This window comes from Cervus canadensis, chromosome 4 (genome assembly GCF_019320065.1).
Source record: "Cervus canadensis isolate Bull #8, Minnesota chromosome 4, ASM1932006v1, whole genome shotgun sequence".
NCBI lineage: Eukaryota > Metazoa > Chordata > Mammalia > Artiodactyla > Cervidae > Cervus > Cervus canadensis.
Genome location: NC_057389.1, coordinates 102,134,930 through 102,162,509, shown reverse-complemented (window position 1 = coordinate 102,162,509; position 27,580 = coordinate 102,134,930). Strand labels below are relative to the sequence as shown.

General features: G+C 51.9%; 1 protein-coding gene across 1 annotated transcript in view; it reads right to left on the bottom strand.

The window, feature by feature from the left end:
* AP1M1 (adaptor related protein complex 1 subunit mu 1) overlaps positions 1-26,801 on the bottom strand; it is a 29,173-nt gene extending 2,372 nt beyond the window's left edge. Inside the window, exons 1-9 of the mRNA XM_043467195.1 lie at positions 26,577-26,801; positions 20,661-20,817; positions 18,313-18,380; positions 16,559-16,689; positions 15,077-15,224; positions 6,172-6,298; positions 5,116-5,258; positions 4,601-4,672; positions 3,846-4,004 (exon numbers count right to left, since the gene is read on the bottom strand). Coding sequence (XP_043323130.1) covers positions 3,846-4,004; positions 4,601-4,672; positions 5,116-5,258; positions 6,172-6,298; positions 15,077-15,224; positions 16,559-16,689; positions 18,313-18,380; positions 20,661-20,817; positions 26,577-26,618 — 1,047 coding nt within the window. The 5' untranslated portion in view covers positions 26,619-26,801. The remainder of the gene's footprint in view (positions 1-3,845; positions 4,005-4,600; positions 4,673-5,115; positions 5,259-6,171; positions 6,299-15,076; positions 15,225-16,558; positions 16,690-18,312; positions 18,381-20,660; positions 20,818-26,576) is intronic.
* Between the last annotated feature and the right edge of the window lie 779 nt (positions 26,802-27,580).

The window sequence follows — 27,580 nt, the reverse complement described above, 5'->3', positions numbered from 1 at the left end:
ACAGGGGAACCCGGCGGGCTACAGTCCATCGGCTGCAAGGAATCAGACTCGACCGAGAGACTGAACTCTCAGCCGTGAGGGGTCAGGAGTCCTGGCCTGGCGGTCCCAGTGCCTGGAGTAACACAGAACTGCAGGGGGCAGCAGGAAATGCAGCTCTCATCACAGCAGGACACGGAGGGTTTCAATCCTCAGGCCTTTGGCAACAGGAGTCACTGCTGACCAGGGCTGCCTCTGCATGGCCTCGGCAAAGCAGGGCAGAGCTCCACCTCCCCAGTGCTGCGTTCACCCTCCCCTTCCTGGGATGCAGTGAGTGGTCAGGATCTGCTCATCAGTGCAGGCGTGTAGACTCTGCCTGACTTGCTGCTGTGTGCTCAGTGGAGATTCTGGGACAACAAAGGGAGAATAATGCAGTCTCAGCAATAGACAAAGCAGGGCTTCCCTGGTGGCTCAGTGGTAAAGAGTCTGCTTGCCAATGCAGGAGACACAGAATCGATCCCTGATCTGGGAAGATCCCACAGGCTGTGGAGCAACTAAGCCCATGCTCCACAACCGTGGAACCTGTGTACAGCCTAGGAATCGCGACTGCTGAGCCCACACACCCTACAGCCTGTGCTCCACAACAAGAGAAGCCACCGCAACGAGCAGCCCGAGCGCCACAGCTGGGGAGGGGCCCCCACTCCTGCTTACCGAAACCAGAGAGAAGTCCATGCAGCAGCGAAGACCCAGCACAGCCAAAAACAAATAAAATTATATAAAGCAACAGACAAAGCAGGCAGCAAAGGGATAAAACCAGCTCCATCAGTCTGTCCATGAAACAATAACCAGGCCAAAAACCTAAGCTTCATAAAAACCAAGTGGAAAATGAAAGCAAAAGAATATGTAGAGAGGTAGGCCCGCCCCGGTGGGTGGCAGAAGTCTGCAAGGCTACCTTGTGTCGATCATGTCCATGTAAATGGGTTTAATTTCCTCTATTAATGAGGCTTGGAGACTGGCTCACAGACCAGTACCCAACTCTACACTGTGAAAGCAGAGTCAGAAAGACTAAGCCAGTAGAAAGAATGGGTGAAGGCATGCTGACCACCGTCAGACAAAGCAGAGCAGGGCTGGGCCTCCCTGTGGTCCAGTGGTGAAGAACCTGCCGGCCAACTCAGGGGACAGATTTGATCCCTGTCGGGGAAGGTCTCACGTGCTGCAAGGCAGCTGAGCCCAAGCGCCACAACTACTGAGCCCATATTCTACAGCCTGCAAGCTGCATTAAACTACTGAGGCCTGCGGACCCCACAGCCTGTGCTCTGCAACGAGAGAAGCCCCTGCAGTGAGAAGCCTGTGCACGGCAACTAGAGGGTAGCCTTGGCCCACCATAATTAGAGAAAGCCCATGCATAGCAATGAAGACCCAGTGCAACCAAAAAAATTTTTTTAAAAGATTAAAAAAAAAAAAAAAAAAGCAGAGCAGGACTGCTGCCACTGGGGAGAATTAAGGGCAAATAACTCCAGGTGCAGAGGACAACAGTTCACAGCCTGAAAGGCTACTGTCCTACAAATCCACAGGGAAGATACAATAGTTATGAGTATCTATGCACCAAGTAACAGGGCAGCACCTTCTGTTAAGCAGATGCTACAAGAGAGGAGACAGGAGCCAGAGGAACCAGAGGAAGGCAGAGCTGACCCAGCCCCCGGTGGGGCTGATGCCGTCACAGCATAGCAGACCTCATGGTGCTTGTGTCAAGTTCTCTACCCCAGGTACAGAGGCCTTATCTTCTCAAGTACACATGGGATATTCACAAACTTTGACCTTACCTTAACACACAATGAATACGTCAATAAATCTTATAAGCAGAATAGCATGAATAACCTCTGACCTCAATGCACCAAACTCAAAGTCAAGGTAAAATGGAAGAGAAAAGGACCTTTGACCAGAAAAACAGAAAACAAAACGAAAAAATACTCATTCGATTACAGAATTTCTAGATAATAGTATCAAATATTACATGCCCATTTTATGCGTTATACAGCTAAGGCAGGGTTCAGAAGAATATCTGTGGCTTAAATATTTATATCAATACGAATTTTAAAAGAAAATAATAAAATTTTAAAAACTTGAAAATCAGGTCAAAGGATGACCAAATTAAAATTAAAGACTTGTAAAACTGAAAAATATGGCAAATAAAATAAAAAGTGAGTCTGGAAAAAAATAGACAAACCACTAGGTAACCTTATCAAGGAAAAGAAGTAACAAAAATGCAAAGTAAGATATAACAAGGGAGAAGTCACTGTCATAAGAGAAGGGGAGAAAGAGACCCCTTTCTATAACTCTGTGTAGGCAAATTTGAAACCCTGGTTAGGATGGATAATTTTGTAGGAAAATACAAATTTACCCAAACTGACTCCAACAGAAATAGAAGCTCAAAATGGCCTAATTTCCACAGATGAGTTAGAAAAAGTAACAGAGATACAGATGGTCACACACAGCCAACCAAATTCTATCAATCCTCTCAAGGCCAGATGATCTCAAGGCTACTTTAAAGCTGTTGTGCAGCATGGAAGAGGGAGACCAAAAAAATTACAAAACAGGTACAATATTGATACCTGAGATAGAGGTACCAAAAAAAAGTCAATCTCAGTCATGAATCTCAATGTAAAAATACTACATACAATGTTAACCAACAGAATTAATGGCACATCAAAGAGAAGACATATCATGATCAACTGGAGTTTGCCAGAATGCAAGGATGGTTCAAGATCCATCCTGAGTTAATAGCTGAACTGACAGACACTGAAGAGGCATTTGGCTAAATTTGTTGCCCTTTTGTGCTAAAAACACAGCAAAGTAGAACTGGAATGAATTGCAGCCCAAAGCAGCAAGACACTGAAAAGGGAAACCCTAGCAGTTCCGGTTGGAGGCAAAGCCAGGAGGCCGCTCTCCACCACCACGTACAGGCATGGAGACAGCATCGGAAGCAGGGAGATGCCAGGAGCCATAAGCTGCCCAAGAATAGGACAGGAAAAGGGGTAACTGCAGCTGCCTGCAAGCATATGAAAGAATCTGAAAACCCATGAGAACTCAAAGGCAACTACCACAATCAAAAGAGGTTCCAAAGCAAAAATACTCCAGAGCCAAGGCTGAAAGACCAACACCAAACTAAAGAAAACCACTTGCAACTGCTATCAAAGGAAAAGTACTAACCTTGCCCATGTACAAACAGCTTTTGGAAACCAACAAGAAAGGGACCAAACTTGACAGAAAAGTGAGCAAAAGGACAGCTACTCCAGTTTCCAGAGCAAGAAACACAAACAGCCCCGAGACAAAAAGAAAAGGCACCGCATCTTTTTATCATGAGGAATATGCAGTCCGTGCAGCCTCTTTCCTGCCTTCCAGTCCCCGGGCACTCTGCCCACAAACCCAGACTCAAGTGCTCGAAATCCTGCACACCAGCCAGGCGGCCACGCCAGCTTGTGGGTCGGGCAGCAGGCGCTGTGTTCCTGGAGCTGGTGCTGCTCTGGCCCAGGGCAGTCAGTCTGCTCCCCTGGAGGCAAAGCTGAGGTCCAAACAGGAGCGGCAGGGAGAGAGAGAAGGCCAGCGGGAGGGAGGGGCGGGGGCGCTAACCTGACTTTGAAGACAGGCGGGTGCACACACACGAGGAAGGTGGAGCACCCCCACCCCACCCCGCCCCTGTTCTCCACCCACCCTCCCTGCTGAGCCTCCTGGAAGCCCCAGGAGGGGACCCCGGCCCCGGCCCTGGGCTCGAGGGGCCTGCAGCGGTCAGGCTACCACGCTGCGCAGGACCCAGCGAGCAGGCGGGTGTGGGTGGGGGTCTGGGGGCGCCCGGCCGAGAAGGTGCTCACCGGGAAGGACTTGATGGACCACACGATCTCACTGTTCTCGGGCACCCACTTGACACTCCCCACTGTCGTCTTGAACTTGGGTGAGTCGGCATCGTTGGGCACAGGGATGTGGATTTCCACGTTGTTGGCTGTTGATCGCCGCTTGAACTGGCTCTTGGCCTGGAGATGAGTGGGACCAAGGGTGCAGAGGGTGAAGGTAAGACAGCCCAGCTCCCACCCAGCCTGCTCCCACAAGGGCCACAAACCCCTTAGCCTGGCCTGTGGGATTCTCCACCCTCTCCTGCCCTCTGAGATTTCCTTTAAGCTCAACTTTGGGAGGTCATCTCTGTCCCACTGTCTCCTCAGCCTTTGGGGCTTCCCATCCTCTGCGGTCCTGGCCTCCAAGGACAATGTCTGCATCACCGGGACTGGCCTGGGACGGATGAGGTCACTGGGTGGCAGAAGCGTGCCGCCTGGACACTTGGTCACAGCCTGCTTCCACGGCGGCTGCACCTAGGACCTGGCGGTGTGTCCTGTGTCCCAGGCCCACTCTCGACGAGCTCACGGGGAGACAACACGGGTGACAGCCACAGGTTTAGCCCCGGGGCAGGGGTCACAAGAGCCCCAGTGTGCCCCCAGTCCTGGGTTAAGATCTGTGTCAGAGGCCCAGGACGGGCCAGAGAGTCCGGAAGGCCCGTAGTGGGCGGGGCCGCCCATGTCCCCCTCTCGTATGCCCTGCACACCTGGCGGACGCTGCGTGCAGGACACACACGCACCTTGATCATGTACTCGATGCGGCTGTGGGAATGCTTTTCAATCACGGACTCGATCCAGATCAAGGGCTTGACCTGTCGGGGAGAGGGAAGATGGCGCGCTCGTTTTACAAAGCTCCCTTTCACAGAGGGGAAACGGAGCAAGTGACCACTGGGCCTGGTGTGAGCCCAGTACCCGGCAGCAGGGGCTCTTGGGAGAATCCTAGCCGGTGCTAGGATGGGTCAGAACAAAGATAGAATGCAGAAAGCATCCCAGAGGACACTCTGGGGGTGCTGCCTGGGAGAAGGGGCAGTGGTGCCAAAGGGCCTGCCCCCTTCAGAGTTTGGAGCCTCGTGTTGACAAGCAGGCCCCTTGGAGCCTGGGCTGCCCCTGGGGCGCTGTGCCCACCCACGGGTCACCTCACAGACCCGAGACTCAGCACGGAGGAGGCAGCTCCCAGCCAGACGGAAGGGGCGGACTGCCGGGGCGAGGCGGGGGTGGGAGCCTGGGGCCCAGGCGCTGGCGCCTGTGCACTCACGTGGGTGTTGAGGCGGTAGGACATGAGCTCGAACTCGCCGTCGGGTGGGATGAAGGAGATGGTGCGGTCATTCTCAAAGCGCGATAGCCGCACGCACTGGTGGAACTTCACGTCCTCCAGCTCCACGGACTTGCTTTTGCCACCTGCAGGGAGCGGGAGTGTGAGGGCGTGACAGACCCTAGGTCCCCGGGCCACTGGCTCAGCGATGGTCCCCCGCCGTCTGGGGCCCAGCCCTGCAGAGCAGCGCAGCTTCCAAATCTGCGAGAGCGTCTTGGGCCCAGAATCCCCCCCTCCTCACCCCAGGAAGCCCCATCACACCCTGACGCTGGGCTGAGGGCAGCACTGGTGGGCCTGCTCACTCTAAGCCCCAGCCTGGGGTGCTGCCTGGGACGTGTGTGCTGAATGACCAACAGACCCCACTGGGGGTGCCCGGGGATGACTCAGGGTTCCCTGAGGGCCCTGGGCCTGTCATCCCTGGGATCCTATCTCAGTTTCTCAGCCCAGAGAGGCTGACGGTTGGGCCCAGTCCTGGGAGGGGAGGTGCTCTGCTGGGAGGACATCTGAGAGGCCCTCAGAGCACTACTGCTGATGTAACCATGACAACCTTCCTGTGGGTGGGAGGGAAGGCTGGAGGTCCAGCTTGTGAACACCAGAGCCGCAGCAGCCCTGGGCTTCTGAGGCCGCCCTGGCCACCCTACCACAAAGTGTCACATCCAGGACAGGCAGGGAGAGCTGTGTGTGGTTTCTGCACAGCCCAGACCCAACGTCAGAGGTGAAGACAGAAACTGGGCCCAGGAAGAGACAAGGCCTGCAGTCCCTGCAGGAGGGCGGGGCTGAGGACCTACTGTGTGACCATCTGGGTGCTCATCTGCACCTCTGGCCTGAGAGGTGACTGGACTTGAGGATTTTTCACGCTTCCGTGTCCTCAAGGCCCAGGCGTTAGCTGACTAGTTTTCACCGTTGTAAACAACACGACAATGTTCCTCAGCCAATATGCTTAAGGTGAACTTGTTCACCACTTAGGCGGATGCTCCCAGGCCTGGGCGGGGTACTCACGGCCCGTGTTGTCGAAGAGGACCTTGTCATTGAGGCCCAGGCGCAGCTCGGGCATGCCGGACAGGAAGACGCGCATCTTGATGGAGCCTACGATCTCACTGCGCAGGACATTCCCATTGGCGCTGACCTGCGGGGTGGGGGCGCCGGGGGTGAGGGGAGGCCCCGCGCCAGCGGCCGCTGTTCCCACCACGCTGTGAGACCCTCCCAGCCTCTCCCACTCGCAAAGCCCTTCTCTCTGCCCCCTGAGCTGAGGGGGAAGTGTCAGGGCAGACCCGTGGGCCCCGCCCTCTAGGTCTCAGGCCACGCCAGGCTCCTCCCTCTTGGATGGGCCCAGCTGATGCTGTGCCTGCGATCCTTTTGAGGGCTCTTTCACGCACTGACCCCTCTGAGGTGCCCCTAGGATGGCCAGGGCAGACCTGGTGGCTGGCCTGGGCAGGGATTCTATCAGTGTCTGTTCATCTACTGAGATCTGTGAGGTTTTCTCGGAGCAGGGTGGACTCATTTTCCGGAAATCTATTTCTTCACGTGGGGCCAGGTGAGGCTACTTTATGCTCTAGGTGAGCCTAGGGCTTGTTGAAGATGGAGCTGCCTAGGTCCTGCTCCCAGGGCTGCTCTGAGGTCTGATGCAAAGTAACAATTACACTTAAGCAAATACAATCCCAGCTCTTTAACACTGCCTGGGCAGTTCCTCCTTGACTGGGCGGGGCTGTGACTCGGGCAACTTTTAACTCCTGTGCAGACTGGAAAGCATCTGAGAGTGCAACTGAAAATCACAGCACATACAGAACAGACTCGTGGACACAGTCGGGGAGAGAAAGTGTGGGATGAATGGAGACAGTATACAGAAGGGAAACACACACTGCCACATGTAAAATAGATGGCCAGTGGGAATTTGCTGTGTGATGTGGGGAGCACAAACCAGTGCTCTGTGACGACCTAGAGGGGTGGGACGGGGTGGGAGGTAGGAGGGAGGTCCAAGAGGGAGGGGACATAGGAATACTTATGGCTGATCCATAGGTATGCATATGTGTGGCAGAAACCATCACAATACTGTAAATCAATTATCCTTCAATTAAAAACACACACATTTTTGTAAATAAATAAAATAAAAATCACAGCAGGATGATGGTTAACCCAGGGGCTGTATGAGGGAGCCGAGCTGCTGCGGCACGTCTCCATGGCCCCATTTTAGAGACGAGCACACTGAGGCATGGAGCAGCCAGCAGAGGTTCTGGGGCTGCAGCCCAGCCCGCCACCCCTACAGCGCCGTTCTGTGAAGATGCCACATCCACACCAGCAAGCAAAACAAACTCAGAGACCCAGGGCTATATGGGCCACTCCCTGCAGGCCCTGACCTCCTGATTTCTGCGGAGAAGCAGGGAAATCTGTCCAGTCTTTAACTCAAATATCTGGAAGTGCCGTGGGCAGGCATGGAAGACCTTCACCTCTGAGGGAAGTGGAGAACTGAGGCACCGAGTGGATGATGGCTCAGAAAAAGGCACAGAGCAGCATGGAAGGCCCTGCCATCTCCTGTCACTCACTACCCTCTGACCTCGCTGTCCTTGCCTCAGCAGGCAGGGTGTGGCCTGACCCCCATCTGCCTGTCCATTTGCCTCCATCCACACTCTGGTGAGGGGTTGGGTCGGGCTGCTCACTGCGGGGTCCAGCCTGAGGACAGTGCCTGGGGCAGCGTGCACTCGTGAGTCCGTGCAGACACGGTCCCGGGCCCTGAGCTCTGGGTAGCTGGCACGTCCACCGCCTCACTCTGTGGGTTCTCAGTGCTCCCCCGACTGCCCTTAGTTCTCCTTCTCTGGGCGGGCTATCCCCCCGGGGGAGGGGGGGCTGCACAGCCCTCTAGAGCTGAACGATGGCAAAGGAGGCTTGGGAAGTGGAGACAAAAGCCACGCAGCCTTTAAGGCCAATGCTGGCCGTGACAGGCGGCCCAAAGCCGGCGCTGTCCCAGGGCAGGCATGGAGGAGATGAGTGTCAGCAAAACAGCTGCTAATTATACCTGTAGAACCAGATTTTCAGAATCTGGAGGCCAGTGTTGATTTTGGAGGCCGCCAGTTCTGCAGTCAGACTCAGGAAGGTGTGCTCTAACATGCCTGGGATGTCCACACCTGCCTCGTGCTGCCCCTTGTATGAGAGGACAGGGGTCCCTGGACAGTGCCCTGTGTGCGGACATAGGGGCTGGGGCAGCCCTGAACTCCCAGTGCTCTACTGGGCAGCTGCTTATAAACTGCTCCCTGGGATTTGCTTCTCCACCTCAGGACACCTGAGAACATGTTCCGGGCTCAGATCCAGATGAAGGTCCTCAGGCAGGAGGGGAGCGCAGTGAGCTCCTGTCGCCTCATGGCTTAGAAAATAAGATGGCAGATACATTTACATTCAGTCCACTGGAAGAATTTTTTGGAAAGTGCTCTCACTCAGGAATTCCATGCCTGGGCACTCAGCCCTCCAGAGATCCTGCCTAGGTAAGGGAGATGCCCAAACACACATGAGGATGAGCAATCATGCTCATTTCCGCACTGGCTGGAACAGCCAAAAATGGGCAAACCTAAGCAGCCCATGTGATGGGCAGCCCAGTCTGCCCTGGTTTGCCCAAGTACTGGGAGTGAGGTCTTCTGTGTGGAGACAGGCAGGCTACAGGTGAGATGGAATTGGCTCGCATCACCCGTTATCTGCCACCAACCACACCTATAACATCTGGGCAGGGGGTTTCCCTGATGGCTCAGTGGTAAAGAATCCACCTGCCAATGCAGGAGACGCAGGTTTGACCCTTGATCTAGGAAGATCCCACATCATCCCTTAGTTGCAGAGCAACTAAGCCCATACGCCACAACTACTGAGCCAGTGCTCTAGAGCCTGGGAACTGTGACTCCTGAAGCCCACGCACCCTAGAGCCTGCACCCCATGACAAGAGGAGCTACTGCAGCGAGACACCTGTGCGCTGCAACTAGAGAAAAGCCCAAGCACTAACAAAGACATAGCACATTAATTAATTAAAATTAAAAATCAACAGCAACAAAAAACCTGGGCAGAATACATGGGCAACTATTGGGAGACCAAAAAGGTGGATCCAGAAGAGCTGGCCAAATGAGCAGTGTCTCCCACCCGCCGTGATGTGAGCGCGCAGCAGAAACTTGGCAGTGGAAGTGAGCGGTGGGGCGGAGCCAGAGCTTGCAGAAGCCTCTAGTTCTGACTCCAGGGCCAGAAGGGGAACTCCTGCCGCTCAGAGGGAGTATGGAAATCCCCCATTTCTCCCCGCTTCAGGTTTTTCACGGCTGTCTGGGGCCCAGGCAGCTGAGCTGCTTTTCCAGGGGTGGGGGGTGGCAAACCTAGGATTCCAGCCCAAGTGCAGACCAGCACAAGACTGGGGCTCTAGAGCCCCAAGTTTTTGGCCACAGAACCAAAAAAGGAAGCCCCAGGCAGCCAGAGAGCACAGGTATACAGCAGACAGTGAAAGGTTCGGGAAAGCAACCTCAGGAAGATGTTTATGTCTCCAGACCTCTCTAGAACCAGGTGTGCACAGACAAGATCCTACGGCCAAAGGCCTTGAGAACCAAACTGTTCCCAGTCTCGGACGGACCGCTGGGCACTGCATATTTGGAACAGATGCAAATAGCAAAGGGCACAAAGCCTTTGAAAACTGAACTGATACTCATGGCTCATAGACTGGGGGTTGAAACTTGTGGCCTGAACCTAACCAGGGCAACTGTCAGCTAAAACAAACCAAAAAAATCAACATTTTCTATATAATTTAAATAAGACCTAGAATCCTACCCCAAGATATAACCTAAAATTACTTAGCATACAAAGAACCATGAAAATTTCAGCTCACATGTCACCAATACTGACATGGATGTTGGGATTCCATGAAGAAGACTTTAAACTGCTATGGGAAAAATCGCAAATACTCTTACAACAAATGTCAAACTAGAAAGTCTCAGGAAAGAAATAAGGCTATAAGGAGAAGGATCAAATGGAAATCTTAGATCTGAGAAGTACAGTAACAAACTAAAAACTCACTGGATGGGCTCAAGAGCAGAACGGAAGTAACACAGTAGGGAAAGGTCAGTGAACTTGAAAGCTGATCAACAGGAACTACCCCACCTAAACAACAGAACGAGAGATGGAGCGGGACGAGCAGGAATTATCCCACCTAAACAACAGAACGAGAGATGGAGCGGAATGAGCGGGAATTATCCCACCTAAACAACAGAACGAGAGATGGAGCGGGATGAGCGGGAACTATCCCACCTAAACAACAGAACGAGAGATGGAGCGGGATGAGCAGGAGTTATCCCATGGAAACAACAGAACGAGAGATGGAGCGGGATGAGCGGGAGTTATCCCACCTGAACAACAGAACGAGAGATGGAGAGGAATGAGCAGGAATTATCCCACCTGAACAACAGAAAGAAAGATGGAGCAGGATGAGCAGGAATTATCCCATCTAAACAACAGAACGAAAGATGGAGCGGAATGAGCAGGAATTATCCCATCTAAACAATAGAAAGAAAGATGGAGCAGGATGACCAGAGGCTCAGAGGCCCTGGGGACAATCATAAAAGGCCTAACATTTATGTTACTGGGTCCAGAAGGAAACGAGAATGAAACAGTAAAAACATATTTGGAGAAATGATGAATAAAAACATCCCAAGTGTGGTGAAATGTAAGTCTATAGATCCAAGGAGCTGAACAAAACCCAAACAGTAGGAACTCAAAAATATCCATACCTAGACACATTATAAACTATCTGCTGAAAACTATGAAGAAATGATGAATGGAAACATCCCAAGTTTGGTGAAATGCGTAAGTCTGCCGATCCAAGAAGCTGAACAAAACCCAAATAGCAGGAACTCAAAAATATGCAAACCGAGACACATCATAAACTATCTGCTGAAAACTAAAGACAAAGAAAAAATCTGAAAAGCGGCCAGAGAGAAACTACGTATTATTATTACCCACAGGGGAATACTGATGTGAGTGACTGTGGATTTTCATCAGAAATCATGGAGCCCAGAAGGAAGTGGTACAACATTTTTAAGGTACTAAAGGAGAACTGTCAACCCAGAATTTGATATCCAGTGACAGTATCCTTCTGGAAAGAAGGTGAAATAGACATTCTCAGATGAAGGAAAACCAAGGGAATTTGTAGCCTGTTGCCCTGTTCTGAAAGAACTGCTAAAAGAAGCATTTTAGACAGAAGTAAAACTGTACCAGAAGGAAACCTAGAAAATTGGAAGTGAGGGAAGAGCAACAGAAACAGTAAATACCTGGGAAAATATGGTAGAGAGTCTTCTTTTCCTCCTCAGTTCTTTAAAGTGTGCTTGGTAATTGAAAGCAAAAATGTTTAACACTGACTAATATGGTTTTCAGTATAGAGAAATAATTATATAGGACAACTCTACAATGGGGTAGTAAAGTTTCTAAATTTCAAATGAAGTTGTAAAATATTAAGTCTAAGTAAATGATAAGAAAGTATGTATTTTATAGCAACCACTAAAAAAAAACTATACAAAGAAAAAATGATAAGAGTGAAGAAACAAAACGGAACACGACAAGTGTTCAAGTTTAACTGGTATTTACAGAATACTCTATCCAAAAAGGGCAGAAAGTACATTTTTTTCAAATGTACATGGACATTCACCAAGGCAGATCATATTCTGGATCATTAATCTTAACAAACTTTAAAGAACTGACAGTAATATACACTATATTCTCAGACAATAACAGAATTAAAAGTCAATGACAAGATAACAGAAAAATCTGTAAACATTTAGAAATTAAACAACATACTTTCATTAAATAATCCATGGGTCAATGGAAGGCTCAGGGAAAATGTGAAAATATTTTCAACAAAAATGAAAACCCAACGTTATCAGTGTAGAATACAGCTAAAGCAGTGCTTAGAGAGAAATTTATAGCATTAAATGTCTGTATTAGAAAGAAGAAAGGCTTCAAATTAGTATCTTCAGTTACCACTTTAAAAAACTAGCAAAAGAAGAGCAAAGTGAGCCAAAATCACAAGGAAGACAAAAGCAGAAATCAGTGTAATTGAAAACAGAAAAACAATAGAGGAAATCAATGAAATCAAAGCCAATTCTTTGTGTAGATCAATGAAACAGATAAACCACTCATAAGACTGACAGAAAAGAAAGACAACATAAATTACCAATATCAGAGATGAAAGAGCGGGTATCAGTACAGACCTTGCACATGTTAAAAAGCTAATAAGGGAATACTATAAACAACACTATGCATATAAACTCAGTGACTTAGATGAAATAGACCAATTTCTGCAAACTACCAAAACTCACTCAAGATGAAATAGAAAACCTAATCAATCCTATAGTTGTTATATAATTGAAATCTGCAGTGAAAAATATTCTGAAAAAGAAATCTCCAGGCTCAGATGGTTTTACAGGTGAATTCTACCAAATAAAATTAAAAATAAGCAATCTGTGATAGCTTCCAAAAAATGAAATACTTAGGTATAAATCTAACATGAAAATTTGTACATGGTAAAAACTATAAAATGTTGATGAAAGAAATAAAATATTATCTAAATATATATAGAGAGACATATATTTCTCATGGATTGTGAGACTTAATATACTAAAGATATCAAATCTCTCCAAATTGATTTAACAGAGTTATTTAACTCAATACCAACCAAAATCCCAAGACAAGCGGATTCTAAAAGTCTATAAAAGGAACTAAAGAACTAAACAATTTTGAAAAAGAAGACTGTTAGGAAGATCACATTATCTGGTTTTCAAACTTACTGTAAAGGTACAGTTATCAAGACTGTGTGGTACTGGTGAAGAAACAGATATACAGATCAATGGAAAAGAACAGAAACTACAAATAGACCTGCACAATATAGCAAACTGATTTTTGACAGAAATGCAAAAGCAATTCAATGGAGAAAGGATAATCTTTTTAAAAAAATGATGTTAGAACAAGGAAAAAAATTGTTCAATGTGCAAAAAATGGACATAAGCCTCATACCTTACAAAAAATTTAACTAAAAATTGATCATAGATCTAAATATAAAACTATAATCTTTTAGAAGAAAATTTAGGAGAAAAATCTATGTGACCTTGGGTTTGGCAATGAGTTCTCAGACATGGCACCAAAAGCATAATCAGTTTAAAATTTTGATATTTGAGGTTTTTTCCCGAATATTTTTTTTCTGTGGACCATTTTAAAATCCTTTATTGAATTTGTTATAATACTGTTTCTATTTTGTTTTGGTTTTTTGGCTGAAAAGTATGTGAGATCTTAGATCCCCAACTCGGGATCAAACCTGTACCCCCTTCATTGGAAGGTGAAGTGTTAACCAACTGGACTGCCAGGGAAGTCCCTAAATACTTGATATGTGCACTTTCTCAAAAACTTCTGCTCTGTGAAAGACAATGCCACAGAATGAAAAGTGACAGACTAGGAGAAAATATTTGCAAATCACACATCACACTGGATAAAGACAAAAGACTTTATCCAATACAAAGAATTTTCAAAACTCAACAATCAGAAGACAAACTCAACTTAAAAATGATCAGAGACATGAAAAGACACTCCTCCAAAGACATATGGATGACAAAGAGGCATACAGAAAGATGCTCAACATCATTAGCCATTAGGGAAATGTACATTAAAGCCTAGTAGGATGACAAAAATAAAAACGCTGATCAAGGATGTGGAGCAACTGGAACTCTCATCCACTGCTGGTGAAAATGCACAAATGTTACTGGAAAATAGTTTGACAGTTTCTCAGAAAGTCAAACATACACTTACCATATGACCCAGCAATCCCACTCCTGGGTATTTGCCCTAGAGAGATGGAAACTTCTGTCCACACATAAATCTATACATAAAATGCTCATAGCAACTCTTTTCACAATTGCCAAACACTGGAAACAACCCAGATGTCCTTTGATGGGTGAATGGATAAATCAACTGTGATTCAGAATATAAAATAAATGAACCTAAGAAGACATAAACTTTTGATAAACAGAGCAACTTGGATGAATCTCAAAGCCATATATTGAAAGAAGTCAGATTCAAACACACACTGTATGATTCCACTCATAAAACAATCTCAAAAAGACAAAACTACTGTGATGGAGACCACAGCAGCAGCTGCCAGGGGTTGGCAACAGGCGGGAGGGTGTGACTACTGAGAGGCAGCGTAAGTGAGGATTTGGAGGTGATGGAGCTGTTCTGCTTCCTGGTTATGATCACGAGTACACAAATCTGTACATGTGCTAATTCACAGAAAATATGGTCAATTACCAAATAACAATAACTTAATAAATAAAACTAAAGAAACAAACATGCAGAAAACAATAAAAACCAAAACCCAAGCAACTCCAAAAGCCAGCTGCAGGAGAACTACAGCTTACGCCGTCAGTTTTACACAGAACGTCTGTCTGTGAACCTACAGCGTGAGGGGCCAAAAGATGACGATGAATCCTTCTGTGATGGGGCCTTTCAGATTACGGAGCCCTGTGCTTGCTTGCTTGCTTTCTAATTATTGTTTTACTTTTGCCTGGAGGCATGCAGGATCCTAGTTCCCCAGCCAAGGTGGAACCCAGGCCCCCTGAGGTGGTAGCACAGGGTCAGCAGCTGGCCCACCAGGAAGTCCTAGAGCCCTTGGCTTTCTAACCCTATACATATATGTATATTTTAATGATATGCATAATTCGTTCTAAATAAGAACAAAAACTAATGAAGGTAAAACAGGCTCGTGTTGCAATGAGTAGCCCAAACATAATCCCACTGATCTGCTATCACACAGAAACTGTTTCTCAGGGCCTTGCTAATTTTAAAAGTCAAGTTGCTTTTACTTCCAATCACAAAGAAGACAACATTTTTTAAAAAAGAAAAGGAAGCCTACCAGGAGATTGACGGACTCGATGACATCCAAGAACACCTCATTCTTCCGGTACTTGATGCCCTCGGAGCGCCAGGACACTGCATTGGTGACAGTGGCCGGGGGCCGCGGGGCCCCCGTTTCCAGCTTGTGGCCTTCCTGAGTGATGTACCTGTGGGCCCAGGCTCAGAGTTAGGTGGCTCAGGCACTGACATTTTTTAAAACAGCCCCTCCCTGTAGCAGGTGCCAGGAGAGGCAGGCTCTGGTTTCACCTGGGGCCATTTAACACAACAACATCACCATTTCCAAAACTCCAACAAACTTTCAGTTACAATGAATAGAGTGTTCTCAGTCTCAGGGCAGCAAGAAAGCGTTGGTGAGTAAAACAAGCAGTGGGCATGAAATGCTTCCCTGCTGGGCATGCAGAGGAGACTGACCTCCCTGGGAGAGGAACCTGGTGACCCCGATTCCACTTGCTGTTATGTCAGGAAGTCATGTGCCACCTGACCCCAAGTCAGCAGCCCACCAGGCTCCTCGGTCCATTCCCAGGCAAGAACACTGGAGTGGGTTGCCATGCCCTCCTCCAGAGGATCTTCCCAACCCAGGGATCAAACCCACACCTCCTGCATTGGCAGGTGGATTCTTTACTACTGAGACACCTGGGAAGCCCGTTTGCTTCTACTTGGGGAACAACAGATGTGGGGTGTGCTGAAGTTACACAGCTTCTCTGAGTGTCTCTCTGCTCCCCTGTAAAATGGGAAGACAGCACCTCTGACTAACTGAAATGGAAAAATGTGCTCACAAGAGGCCTGCTTCCCAAGAAGTGCTTAATCAATGGTAATCATTATTTGGTGCACAGGATTCCAAAGGAGGGAGATTTTTCATCACAGTCTCATTTATGACAGTAAAAACAAAGGCAGTAGGACTTCCCTGGTGGTCTAGTGGTTGAGAATCTGCCTTCCAATGTAGGGGACGCAGGTTCGATCCCTGGTCAGGGAACTAAGATTCCACAAGTCACGGGGCAACTAAGCCCATGTGTTTACTAGAGAGCCCTCGGGCCGCAAACTACAGAGCCCACTCGCTCTGGAGCCCACGTGCCGCAACTACAGTGAAGCCTGCAGGCTGCAAGGAAGACCTCGCGTGTCCTAACTGAAACCCAAAGCAGTCAAAACTAAACAAACATGTATAAAAAAAAAAAAAACAAAAAAAGCAGTGGCAGGTGACTCCCTAAAAACAAGGCATTGAGCGCACGTCTGTGGATGGAAATGAAGACCTAGCAACAGGAAAAGTGCTCATGCCACGCAGTGATGCTGAGTGGAAAAGGACCCATAGCTGCCCCAGGAACTTAGAAAACTTCTGGTGGGCTGGAGATAGGCAGGGGACCAGCAACGTGAGTACACATTTGCCTCCTGCACCTCCAAACCTGCCCATGACGTCAACACAGGGACGTTGCCCTGGCCTGACCCCCACTCACCCCTGTCCCCGGGCCCCATCCCACCCACTCACTCCTGTAGGATCTTGCTGTCTGTGGTCTGGGGGTAGCCGAAGTCCATGAGCTCGTCCAGCAGCTCGTAGATGATGACGAAGTTGTCTCGAATGCTCTCCTCCTCCAGCTCCTTGAAGTATTCTGAAAATACCTGCAGTGTTGCCATGGGAGGCAGATCGGTGAGATGAGTGACGAGGAGGGGATGAACACAAGTTAATTTGCACTTCGTGCCCTGAGGCCCCTGCCCATAGCCCTTCTGTCCACCAGCTGTGTTTGCCCGCTTCCCAGGAGTGCTCGGACGAGGGGCTGGGCTCAGGGAACGTGGGCAGGAGGACAGCAGCGGCTGCCTGGGATGCGGGAACCACACTGGGGGTGTGCAGGGGTCCTCTGAGACCTGCTCAGAAGCCCGAGTTCCCGCCCCTGCAGGCCCACTCTCCTCCTCTCCCTGACAGACACCTCCAGGCCTGGGGCCCCTTCCCAGCTTCTCTTTCACCCTGACCCTTTGCCTCTGAGTCAGGAGTGATTCAGATGAGGGACAAGGGCCCCTGCGGACAGGACAAGCAGCTCTTTAGCCTCTCATGACCTCCCTGAACCCCGGTCTGTACAGTTGTGCCTGCAGATAAGCCTGCCCCATTTCAACAGAAAATTCAGAGATGAAAGCCGGGGCACCAGGGAGCCAAGGGGAAGAGGAACTCAACAGAAGGCCTATCAGGAGCACAAACACGGAAGCAGGAAGGCAATGCCAGTCACTGCAGGGAGGAGAACCTTCCTCCTTCCCGCCTCCCCATCTCTACACCCCAGGACTGCAACTGCTGGGCTGCTCCTCGGAAATCACAAACAGCGCCGACTGGCCATCCCCAGGGGATGCCGGCTACCCCTCAGCTGCACCTGGGGCCTCTCCTGCCCCATGTTCTCACCACCCTGCCGCCCTGTGTAGTGGAGGTGACTGCTGAGTGAGCTGCACACGGCACCATCTGGAGCATGAAAGCTTTCCTGGGCACACCCCAAGCCTGCTGGGTCAGACTGTCCACTCTCTTCAACCCCATGAAGCCCCCACTTCACCAGGCCCCTCCCTCCACCTCCTCTCTGGCCTCCCTGCTGCCTTTAGGTTCTTTTCCCACTCAGCTGCAGAGAGGATCTTAAATCAGGTCTTGCCAGTCTCCTGCTTAAAGCCTTCCACCATCTCTCATCAGACTTGTAATGAAATCTAAACGCCTCACTAGGCCCTGTGCCGCAGCCCCCACCCCGAGGTCCAGCCCAGCCACCCTGCTGACAGAGCCACACTCTGTCCTGGGAACGCCGGGCGCCACAGGCACTTCTGCCCCAGGGCCTTTGCACATGCCGCTGTCTCCCCGTCTCGTGGCAGCTGGGCCTGGCATGTGTCACCCCTCTCTAAGGTGGGGCCTCAGGCACTGTGCCTTTACAGCCCCGCCAAGGAGATTCTGAGCAGAACTTGGCTCCACCCTCCTCCTGGTTAACCCACCTGCCTAATCCCTGACTCAGCGGGTCACTCTCCAGCCTTCCACAGCCAGCTGGGGGCACACCTGTCCCTTTTGGAAGCGGGGCACACTCCTAGCCTGAGCCTCTCCTCCCATTCCTTCCCCCCTCCTCACCAGGCAGAGGGGCAGATAAGGCCATGGCATCCCCCTCTCGGGTCTTCCTCCTGGGGTTCCAGCCCCCCCAGAGACGCTGTGGCCCTCGGGTGGCCCAGATGGGGAGGCACGCTGCAGAGCCGGGTGAGGAGACCCTCTGTGGCCCTTGGGGCCCGACTCACCTGCACCACCTTATAGAGGAAGGAGAACACCAGCGACACGCACGCGTTCTTCTTGGAGGTGGCGACCACTGCACGGCGGCCAGTTAAGGAGCGTTCAGAGCGGGGCGCCGCCTCCCGGACCCCAGTGCCCTATATGCTTTGGAGCTGCCCCAGTCACCGACTCGGCCCTCAGGGCTCCCGAGCTCCCGGCCTGAGCCGGGCCTGGGCACCGTGGTCACAGACAGGGGCGGTCCCGGCTCCCAGGGAGCGCTCAGCTGACAGACGGGCAGCAGGGGCACAGGAAACCCATCCCAGCTGCCGGGTAAGGGGCACTGCCCGGGGAGATGACGCCTGAGCGGAGGGCTGAAGCCCGAGGTGTGGTAGCGGGCACTTCAGTAAGGTGAGCAGCCCCGGGAGAGCAGTGCGCCTCATCCTGGAGCAGAAACCAGAAGCACCATCTGCCCTTCTCCAAAGCCCATCACCTACAGGACCTTCCTGACGCTCAGGGCCAATTCTGGCTCGAGCCTGTCTTTGAGTCTTTCCCCCTGAAGCAAACCTTTTGAATGAAGCCTCCTTTTTCTTACCCATGGGCTTCCAGATGGCTCAGTGGTAAAGAACCTGCCTGCCAAGAGGAGTTGTGGGTTCGATCCCTGGGTCAGGAAGATGCCTGGAGTAGGAAATGGCAACCCACTCCAGTATTCTTGCCTGGGAAATCCCATGGACAGAGGAGCTTGGCAGGCAACAGTCCATGGGGTCACAAAGAGCCAGACACGGCTTAGCAACTGAACAACAATTACCATGTAATAGGGGCTTGGGAGTGGATTCACTGAGGTGATGTGTGTAAACTGGCACACACTCTGGACACGGGGACGTGTCCCCAGCTCCTGGGGTCAGTGTGTACTGGGAACTTCCTGTTCCTCTTTCCCTAAGGGCTTGATCATCTGGGGAGAACAGTTCCTCTGCACTGCACCCTGGCCACCCGAATGCCAAGCTGTGGGCTCCAGGAGGGAGAAAGGGGCCGTCTCCACCCCACTTCCAGCCTCATCCCGGCCTAGCACAGGGCCTCAGGAAATGGACGCAGGGCCAATCGGGGAGTGCTGGCTTTCCTAGTACAAGCACCATAGGTTCCAGTGCTTTCTAAGGAGGGGCAACGGGCACCTCCAACCCTTTGGCTGGGCTTGGAAACTGCCACCCGACAATGGAACTGGGCTGGAAGTGAGCAGGCGCCCACTCGACAGGACGCACGGAGCACTGGCGTCCGGGGGACGAGCCCTCGTCTCCTCGCCGGCTGCCCGCGCATCGAACACCAGGGCCCCACCGGGAACTGGTCTGACGGCTCCTGCTGAGCCGGCACGGCTACTTCCCCACCCCCACAGCGAGGCAACCATGCCCAGACCCAGGGCAGCTTCTCAGACACTCTCTTCCTGGCTCACGGGCTGCCTGCTGCACTCTGCAGAGAGCCAGGCCTCAGGGCCGTGGATAAGCGTCCCGGGCCAACACCTTCCACCCTGCAACGTGCACATACCCCACGAGGGATGGCCCTGCTCTAATGCAGCTTCTGACCTGGCAAGGCTGTATGGACCCAGGATTCTGCATTCCCAGAAAGCTCCCAGGGGTGCTCTAGCCCGTGGACCACACCTTCACTAGCAAGGTCCCATGTGTCTCCATGACCGTGAAAAGGGGACAGAGCCCACATTGGCTGGGCGCGATGCACATGCACAGCTCAGCTGACCCCAACAGTGCTGCGAGGAGAGGATCACTGCTCTCACTGGACCAGGGGGGTGAGGAGCTGCCTCCAGTCACATGGCGACCGGAGCACGGGCTGTGGGCTGCAAAGCCTGGCTCTTCCTGCAGCAGTGTAGATGCCAGAACGCACCTAGAGGGGTTGACCAAACCCACGGGATGGCCGGTCAGACCTCCTGGATGGGAACTGGCTGAGGCAGGCCTCCCCATGGGCCTGAGCGCAGAGGGCTCTGAGATCTGGGCAGAGTGGGGAGGACTCCCTCCCCTTCTCTGTATCCCACCACCCCTCACAGTCCAGGCTTCTGTCCCCCGCACCCCACCTGCCTGCCAACCCCCACCACCTGTGGCAGACACCTGGCCTTCCTGCAGGTCTCCTCTGGGATGTTCCCTCCCCAAGGAACCCGTCCTGGCTCCTTGGACCTCTGTGACACTGGTCATCCTTAGGCGGCAGGGGGTTCCAGAAGACAGGGCTGTGCCTGGCGGCCCCCCGCTGGCCTGGGCCAGCCAGCCCTGGGGACAGCGGCTCTCAGTTGCACGTGTGTGTGTGTGTGTGTGTGTGTGTGTGTACTCACGCACACACAAGCCCACACAGAAGCCATCGCCCCCACCCGCCGACAAAGGGATACGATACAGGTTGTTGTGCTTGATCCACATGAAGCGCACTCCCCCGTGGGCCAGGATGGGCGACAGCATGCCCTCCTCCTCCTTCTCCATCAGGATGGGCATGAAGTGCTCCACCTCTGACATGTCCACGTCGCCGCGGTAGTTCCGGCAGATGAGCACCTGCGGGAGGTGGGAGAGAGGGAAGGCGCTTTCACCTTGAGTTCCACCCGCCTCCTGCCCTCCAAGGAACCCCAATCACGCCTGTCCATCAAAGGGCCATCCGGTCTCCATGCCCCAGGGAATTCCTCAAGGAAAGCACTTCCCCATGTGAACATCTTCTGGGGCCAGTGAGAGTCTTCGTAGAGGGGCTGTGGGGCAGGAGTCCAGGACTGAATCACGTGGGCGACGCCAGGGTAAACAACGTCCTGCAGGCTCTCAGTGCAGACCCTCTCCACGCCTTTCTGCGTTCATGCACCCTGCTCTTCTGTCTCTGCCAGGAAGGGACACTGCTGAGTGTGCACACCTACCAGATCCCGCCTGTGGCCTGAAAAGAAACCCATCTCCTCATCCCTCTCTCATGGGTCCAGATGTGCAGCACTGCTGATGGGAATGTAAAATGTGACAACCACTTTGGTAAAGTTTGACAGGTTCTCAGAAAGCTAAAATCAGCTTATAGCCCAGACATTCCTCTCTTAGGTATTTACCCAAGAGAAAGGAAACCAGACATCCACCTGAACACACATGTGTGGATGCTCACAGTGCATTATTTTAAGTAGACTCAGGTTGGCAAGAATGCCAACATCCTCCAACAGGTGAGTGGAGACAAAAATTGTGTCCATCCACACTACAGAAAACTGCTCAGCTATGAAAAGGAATGACTACTGACACTGGTGACAGCAGGAGGGAATTTCAGGATCACTGAGTCAAGGGGAAGAAACCAGACAATGGAGACCATAACTGTGATTCCACTTAAACACACCCTGGGAAACGGTAACAGAAAATACATTAGTGGCTGCCTGGGGACAGGCTGGACATGGATGGGTGTGGGGAACCTTTAGGAAGTAACGGAGAGTGTGCCTATGGTTTTCTGGGTGTATACAATGACTGAATTCATCAAACAATATTCTTTATGTAAGCACAGTCTGTTACACGTAACTCACTGAAGGAAAGGAAAGGAGGTGTGAAGCTACGCCGTGGTGAGCATGGCTCTATTTGGAGATGCGGCCCAGGGCAGCTGCTGCTCCCGTGTGTCCCTGCGCACAGCCAGCTGCAGGACGCGGTAATGCGCAAATATGACACCACTGCGCCGACCAGCCCGGGGACTGCCTGCCTCAGAACCTTCGTTGTCGTATGCTTGCTAAGTCCTGTCCGACTCTTCTGTGACCCTCACGGACTGTAGTCCGCCAGGTTCCTCTGTCCATGGGAAAACACTGGAGTGGGTTGCCATTTCCTTCCCACAGAGTCTTAGCTTCATAAAATACATCGTCTTACTGCTGCAAGCCAGAGAGAGAGAGTGGTCAAGTGAGTGACCGAGAAAGAACCTTCCTTTCCTAGTTTCTCTTTTGTGGCCTGTGGGCAAGGGACCCTGTGCACTCACTGCTGTTCAGAAGGCCCCTTAGAGACCCAGCACCCAGTGGGTGAGCTTGTGGGTACCTGGCCCAGGGACTACGACATACCCTCTCGTATACTCTTTGCCAGGAGTATATGCTGCCTCATAGAAATCCCCTCTACTATGAAGTAGGACCGATATTTTTAAAGTGATGAACAGTGATGTCCAGAGAGGTAGCACCACCTGCCTGAGGTCACACAGTCAACAAAGGTGAGCCCGAGTTCTAACCCCACTTCTCACTCCCTGCAGAGCCACTTCCACTCCATAAACATTGCTCCCCTGGGCTTCCCAAGGCCACCTTCTACTCCAGGTTATCCAACTTTGGGGGATGCAATTGGCATGGAGCCCCTGCGGCCCCAGTATATTCTGAGAAAAGAGCATGGAGCAATATATTTTGCTCACGTTCATCACACGGGCTGCAGAGGCCCACTTGCTCATGCTCTCTACCATACACTACGCTGGGCCTGGGGACACCAGGGCGACCAAGACAAACGGGTCCCCGCACTGAGCTATTTGCTTCAAGGGAGATGAGACTCTGCAAGGGTGTGACCTTTAAACTGAGGCCTTAGGATACAGGTGGGATAAAGGCAGAGGGACCAGGGGAGCTAAAGCCATGGGATGGGAGGTACCCATGGTGGGTACTAGGAGCACCACTTAAGGAGAGTGAGGGCAGCCTCAGATCCTGGCCCTTAACAGCTACTCAGTAAACATCTCTGCAGTGAGTGTGGCGGTGAGGCAAACAAGGGCAGGATAATGCCCAGGTCTCAAACGGGCAGTGTGGTTGGCAGTGTCACTCCCTGAGATGGAGAGAGACAGCAGGGCTGGGGGGTAGTGCGGAGCTCATCTGGGGAAATGCCGAGTTTGTGATGGCTGTGAGACTTCCAGGGTGTCCTGAAGGCCCGCAGATCTCCAGATGAGTGTTCCGGACTTTGATACAAATTCAGAGGTCATTGGCACAGTGACAGAAATCAAAGCGTGCCCCTTGGGACTTCCCTGGCAGCCCAGTGGTTAAGACACTGTGCTTGCACTGCAGGGGACACAGGTTCAATCCCTGCTCCTGAAACTAAGATCCTGCAGGTGGTGAGGCATGGCCAAAAAATAGGAATGAATGAATGAATGAATGAGTCAAAGCCTACCCCAAGTAGAGCAACAGTAAGTGAGGCATGCCAGGCCCAAGCAGGAGGAGCCGACATCCGAGGGGAGGGCAGGAGAGAAGCGGGAGCAGTGAGAGAAACGGGGGAAACAGAGGCACAGCAACCTCGAGGCCGATGGAAGCCTGCTGAGGAGGAGCACAGTAGTGGTGTTAGAAGCTGCAGAGAAGAAAGGTAAGGGCAGAGAAGTGTCCTGGAGGGCTTTCCATCAGCTGAATGTGGCCGCGCTGGTTTTCTTGGAGATCAGAGGTGCTGGTTGGCAGGTAGACGTGTGGTTGTGAATTTCCTTGATGTGCCATTACCTTCCTTTTTTATTGAATGCAATTTCTGCAGAAGGCAGACTTTCAAAACATGAGGTCCATGGGGAGTGGAATAATAAATGCGGGATGGTCAGGGAGGATGGGAGGCAAACCCACCCACGGCAGCCTCTTCTGGAAGACACGTATAATCAGGCTTCTCCCAGGCTACAGTCTCCTCATGGCAGCTGTTCCTTCTTGGGATCAAGGTGGTCTCCTGTTGCTCTCCCATCTGAATGCCGTTCACCCATGGCCCTCTGGGTCCCTCCTCTGGCTCCAGCATTACCCATGGCCACCCAGCCTCAGCGGGCTGCCCCTCACCCTGTGGGCCTCTTGTGACACCTCCTCGTCGACCTGACTGCCGCCTGGTCACCTGCCCAGCGCTGGCATCTCTCTCTTCCAGGAAGCCTTTTGTAACCACTTCTCCTGCCAACCCACACTGAGGTTGGGCAACTGCATTACCTGAGGGCCTTGACCTTGCTGTGGTGGCTAACTGATCATCGGGATCCATGCATCTGCTTGAATCTGTCAGCTTCCACGCGCCTCTGCTACAAGACCTCAAGGGCACTGTGGACCATGGGTGGTGCTGTGCTTGTCTCGTGTGCCTGCTCAGCGAGTTCACACGCTTGCCCGAGGTCATGCAACTGAGCAGCAGGGGCAGGTATTGAGCTCAGCCTCTGAGCTCATGCTGCATGCTAGGTGCTCATGAAATGTTTGCTGGAGAAATGAGTGATCTGAGGAGGCAGCCTGCGGGACTTCTGGTGACACGGTAGCCAAGGAGGAATCAAGAACACATGCTGCATGGGATGGGGGGTTGGAGGTGGGTGGGAAGTTCAAGAGGGAACATGTGTATACCAACGGCTGATTCACGCTGATACATGCAGAAACCAACATAACACTGTAAAGCAATTATCCTGCAATTAAAACTGAATAAATAAGAAAAAAAAAACATGCTACAAAAACTCAGGGAATACTGCACCTTCCTACCCCTGGGGTGTCCTGTGTCTTTCCTTGACTCCAAGGACTCAACCTTCTCAACCTCCCATCCTCAGAAGGGAGCCCAGCACAGGGCCTCACTAGTTGTTGACTTTGGGTGGCATCCAAGGAAGGCAACCCACTTAAGGGAGGTTTGGGAAAGTACTGGGGGTGGGGAGTGAGGCAGCAAGGGGCAGGCATTTCAACCCTTCACTCCTTACTGCTTCTGGGCGCACTCCTGCCCACTCCACCTAGGACTGGCACCCATGTTTCCTTCACTCACTGCTGTGGAGCTGGTTAAATGTTGTCGGTCCTGTCCTATTATAGGAAGCCCTGGTGGCTCAGTGGTGAAGAATCTGCCTTTCAGGCCTGCCAATGCAGAAGACATGGGTTCAATCCCTGCATTGGGAAGACCCCCTGGAGGAGGGCATGGCAAGCCACTCCAGTATTCTTCCCTGGAGAATCCCATGGACAGAGGAGCCTGGTGGGCTACAGTCCATGGGGTCACAGAAAAGAGTTGGACATGACTTATCGACTAAACGACAACAAACTGTCCTATTCTTGTTACTCCTCAATGCAAGAGACCAGATACTCACTTGCCCTCTAGCCAGGACAGACTTGGGGGAAGGCAGCAGGCCACTTCTGAAAGACTCCGAGCTCCCTCATATAAAAAGCTTTCCTAGAAACCCCCCGGGGAAAGGCCCCCTGGGAACAGGCCCTAGGGTTCTATTGCTCCTTCCTATTTCAGCCAGTGTGTCACTCCCCCTGGGCAGTGCTTCCTTATCCCCAGTGGAGGCTGACTCTATTAGATCCTCACTGCTCCACCACTGCAATTTACATTTATTTGTGCTTTTTGAGATCAGTGTCCCTCCCACTCACCAGATCGTGGGCTCCAGAAGGACCAGGTTCAGGAATGGACTCTGGTTTCTCTCACCAAAGGCAGCCTGAAGCTTAGCACCCTGCTTGGCATTTAGTAAGTGCTCCTCAAATATCAGCTAAATGAACAAACGACTCTGGGTTCAGCTCCTAGACCTGCCACTTTTCTGTGACCGACGTGACCCTGGGCACTTTGTATCACCTCTCTGTGCCTCAGTCTCTCCCTCTGCGAAAACAGCACTCCCTGGAGAAGGAAATGACAATCCACTCCAGTGTTCTTGCCTGGAGAATCCCAGGGACGGCAGAGCCTGGTGGGCTGCCGTTTATGGGGTCGCACAGAGTCGGACACGATTGAAGTGACTTAGCAGCAGCAAGTAAGTCAAACAGAGAAAGACAAATATGATTTATATGTGGAATCTAAAACATGATACAAATATACTTATTTACCAAAAAAAAAAAAAAAAAGAAAATAGCACTCCCGCCAACCACCTCACCTCGCCCTGGTAACTCAAGTGTCACAGTGAACATTAAGAAATTGCTTCAAGGGACTAAAACACAAATATCTTTGGATAAACAGAACGGGCCAAGCTCCCAGAGGGCGGTACTGGCCCAAAGGTACACTGTCCCCGACACGCTTCACCACCTCTAGTCAAGGGTCGCGCAGCCCCTTGGCGCCAGGATTGGCTTCTCAGCCGGCTGCGGCCCGCGCTCTTCACCGCCTCGGTTGCCCCGGGCCTCACAGAGGCCTAAAACCCCCAACTCACAGGGGTGGGGATGAGGGTCGTGCAGTCGGTTATCTGGCAACTGCGGCAGCCCGCCGCGTTACCTAGCAGCAAGGCAGGGCTCGCGGACCTAAGACCCCTTCCTGGATACCTAGCAAAAGGGTGGAGTCCTCAGGTGAGGCCAAACGGCTTCCTTGCCTAAGACCAAGGTGGCTCCCATTGGACGGTCACCTAGCAACAGGGTGGGTCCCCACGGGGCGAGGCCCCCGCCGGTTGCCTGGCAACGCGGAGGGTTGGGAGCCCTTGGTACCTTGCCCTTCAGGTCCAGCACGTAGACGGCACTGGCGGACATGGCGGCTGCGGAAAGCCTCGGCAGTGGCCGAGGGCGGCGGCGACAGCGGGGACTGCCAGGCGGTGAGCCGGGCCGGGCGCACCCCGCGACAGCTCGTCTCCACTTCCGGTCGGGGGAGCCGCGCGCGGACCGTTATGTCCGGCCGAGGCGAAGCGGTCAAGAATGCGCCGGCGCAGGGGGCACTGTGCACAGGCGCAGTTTGTCCGATGTGCCCTATTTCCCGCTCCTCCCTCAAGCATCCCGGAAGTAAGCCTAGAGGGGCGGGGCGGGGAGAGGCCTGGAGGCGGTGGGCGGGGCCCACTGAAGCAGGGCACTGTATGGTGCCCGGCTGGGCGAAGCCATAGCAGCTGGAAATTCCCACTCTGCAGGCCAAGTTAGATGAGAGATCCTGGTGGTGGAACCCACCTAGAGCCATACGGAACTCACAGTCTGGTGGGGAAGTCTAGGAAACAAGTATACGGTCACCAATTGTGACACCCTTTATCAGTTTAGTCGCCCCGTCGTGTCCGACTCTCTGCGACCCCATGGACTGCAGCAACGCAAGGCTTCCTTGTCCATCACCAACTCCCGGAGCCTGCTCAAATTCAGGTCCATTGAGTCGGTGATGCCATCCAACCATCTCATCCTTTGTTGTCCCCTTCTCCTCCTGCCCTCAATCTGTCCCAGCATCAGGGTCTTTCCCAATGAGTCAGTTCTTCGCATCAGGTGGCCAAAGTGTTGGACCTTCAGTTTCAGCATCAGTCCTTCCAATGAATATTCAGGACTGATTTCCTTTAGGATGGACTAGTTGGATCTCCTTGCAGGTCAAGGAACTCTCAAGAGTCTTCTCGAACACCACAATTCAAAAGCATCAGTTCTTCGGTGCTCAGCCTTCTTTATGGTCCACCTCTCACATCCATACATGACTACTGGAAAAACCAAAGCTTTGACTATTCGGACCTTTGTGGGCAAAGAAATGTCTC